This window comes from Trichinella spiralis (assembly GCF_000181795.1).
Source record: "Trichinella spiralis strain ISS 195 chromosome Unknown Scfld220, whole genome shotgun sequence".
Classification (NCBI taxonomy): Eukaryota; Metazoa; Nematoda; class Enoplea; order Trichinellida; family Trichinellidae; genus Trichinella; species Trichinella spiralis.
The window spans coordinates 1-2,214 of record NW_003527159.1 but is presented as its reverse complement, the minus strand read 5'-3'; the positions used below and the strand labels follow the sequence as shown (position 1 = coordinate 2,214).

The following is a 2,214-nucleotide window of genomic DNA, read 5'->3' as shown; positions in this document are numbered from 1 at the left end:
TTTGCATGCTCTCTGCAATGGCATATGATTTTGTGATTTCAGCATAGAAATCCAACAGTTGTGGAAATGTTTGACAACATCGATGATGAAAATTTTACACAGCAAAAACAAAATGATGGTTATTGTGATCTGTCACAAATTAAGAACCAAAGTGTCTGCAAAAAGCATTATTAAAAACAAAAATATCAGAAGAGCATGTTCAGGTCCCTTTAGAAAAAGCACTTGAAATTGCTAAGCAGCTACAGCTATATCTGAGCGAATCGACTAACGAAGAAGCTTATTATATAATGTCTAGACTTGTAAAAGCAGAACAATGCAGTTCTCGAAGCAGTTCTATACATGTGCTGCAAATGGAAATCAGAAAGACGAACTGTGAATGGCGTGATGTAAGTATAGCCTCTAATGGAATGTAGTTTTCAAAAACTGAAGCTTAAAACTGTAAATTCGTAACGTATCTGTGTAACATTCAGAAATATTATTTGTTTTTCAGAGATTCATGCAAACAGCACTAGTTATGCTGATTTAATTCCTTAAACAAAAAAATTATAATATAAATAAATTATAACTGGCTGCATCAGTATTTTTTCGGTTTGTTTAATACACATTGATAAAAGAATTAAAAGAATATAATTATTAATACGATCTGTTTCAAGTAAAATGCAGTAGTGCAAATAGTTTTAAAAATAATTTTCATTTTACAACAAAAAACAATAGATAAGACTATTTTTGAATTTATTTATTTCAGTTCTTTTTTTATTCATTTTATTTATTATTTGCACAGGTAAGAGACTGGGGTTCAGATACTGCATGCAAAGTCCTCGATAAGGAGAAATTTTATACGTGCATATGGACGGGCGAAGTAGATGGTCGCAGAGTAACAAAACAATATGGCGTCATGTGTGGTGAATATTCTTCAGTAAGTTCTGTCTTTAATGCATATGAAATAATTTGTTTCAGGCAAATTCTTATCAGTTTTTGTTCAATACAAAAAATTTCAAATAAGGAAACCATTATCAGCATAATATCAATATTTTATATTGAGCCATGTTTCTAAAATCAGACTTTTTCCAATTGAATAATAATTAATTCATATACTATTTTTATTTAGAATTTATTCGGTACCACAGACTACCTTTGCGATAGGTTAAAGTACAGTACTACGGATGTAAGACTTTTTATTAATAATAATGAAATGAAGTTATTTAACGGCATCGTTTCAAGATGCGACGTGTTATGCTTGCTACTGTCAAAGCAGATAAATCGTCACTAAAGATATATAAGCCTCCAGAGTTTTCAGCTACAATTTCTGAATTTGGTACTCATTTCGATGATTTTACTCCCAGTGAGAAGTATGTTTCCTGCGTATTTAAAGTTCATTATCTGTTGTTCATAAGGTAAAAATGTTCAGAACTGTTGAAGCATATTTTAATGACAAAGATGGTACAATTGATCGTCGTAGTATGGCATTTAAACAATACGAATTGAAAGACGGTCGTCCAGTAAATCCTGCTGGTTTCACTGGAATTCAAGGTCGAGGTTTACTCCCTCGATGGGGACCAAATATTTTCTGCATTTTTCTTGTAACGAGGTAAAATTTCAAATTTCACAAATCATTCTTTACGGATAAAATAGAATAGCAATTAAATTGTAATATATTACTTGCTCAGCATTTTAATTATATGAGATGTGTATTTTAGTTCATATTTCTGATCAGCTGATGTGTCTCTAAGAAATTTTTTGGCTTAAATGTATTTTAAATTTTCAAAGGTTTTGATTTAAAAAGTTATGCAAAATAATTTTTCAGTAATTTTGATTTCTTTCTTGTATAAAACGTTATGATATTTTATTAACTGTAATTTCAGAGGAACTGGTGAGGACCTCGAAGTCTTAACGGTTGCAAGTGATGGAAATTCGTTGGAACTTCCTAAAGTGCTGTCTTTTCTTCAAATAAAATATTTGGAATTAACTTTTCACAAGTAGTGTATAAAGTTTAAATTAAAAATTTCTGTTTTTAGATGTATGTTGATAACCAAGAAGCATCAACATTAAGAATGAAGTTATTAGAAGAAATGTATAACAGCAGAGCTCAAGATAAAATTACTAGAGAAGATTTGATGGGGATTGTTAAGAAAGCAATGAAAAAAAGTTTAATGGTATTATGCTAACTGCTAAAATATTTAAATGCATCTGAAATAATATTTTAGGTGAAACTGG

The 2,214-nt window shown here is 30.1% G+C and overlaps 1 protein-coding gene across 1 annotated transcript; it reads left to right on the top strand.

Annotated features, from left to right (window-relative positions):
- Positions 1–42: 42 nt before the first annotated feature.
- Positions 43–2,153, top strand: Tsp_13635 (putative nudix hydrolase 6; the record flags this gene model as incomplete). Its single annotated transcript, XM_003370975.1, has 9 exons — positions 43–118; positions 190–386; positions 491–511; positions 782–916; positions 1,109–1,165; positions 1,222–1,349; positions 1,409–1,588; positions 1,863–1,929; positions 2,016–2,153. Coding segments are annotated over 9 exons (999 nt in total), but the record flags the coding sequence as incomplete, so codon positions are not given.
- Between the last annotated feature and the right edge of the window lie 61 nt (positions 2,154–2,214).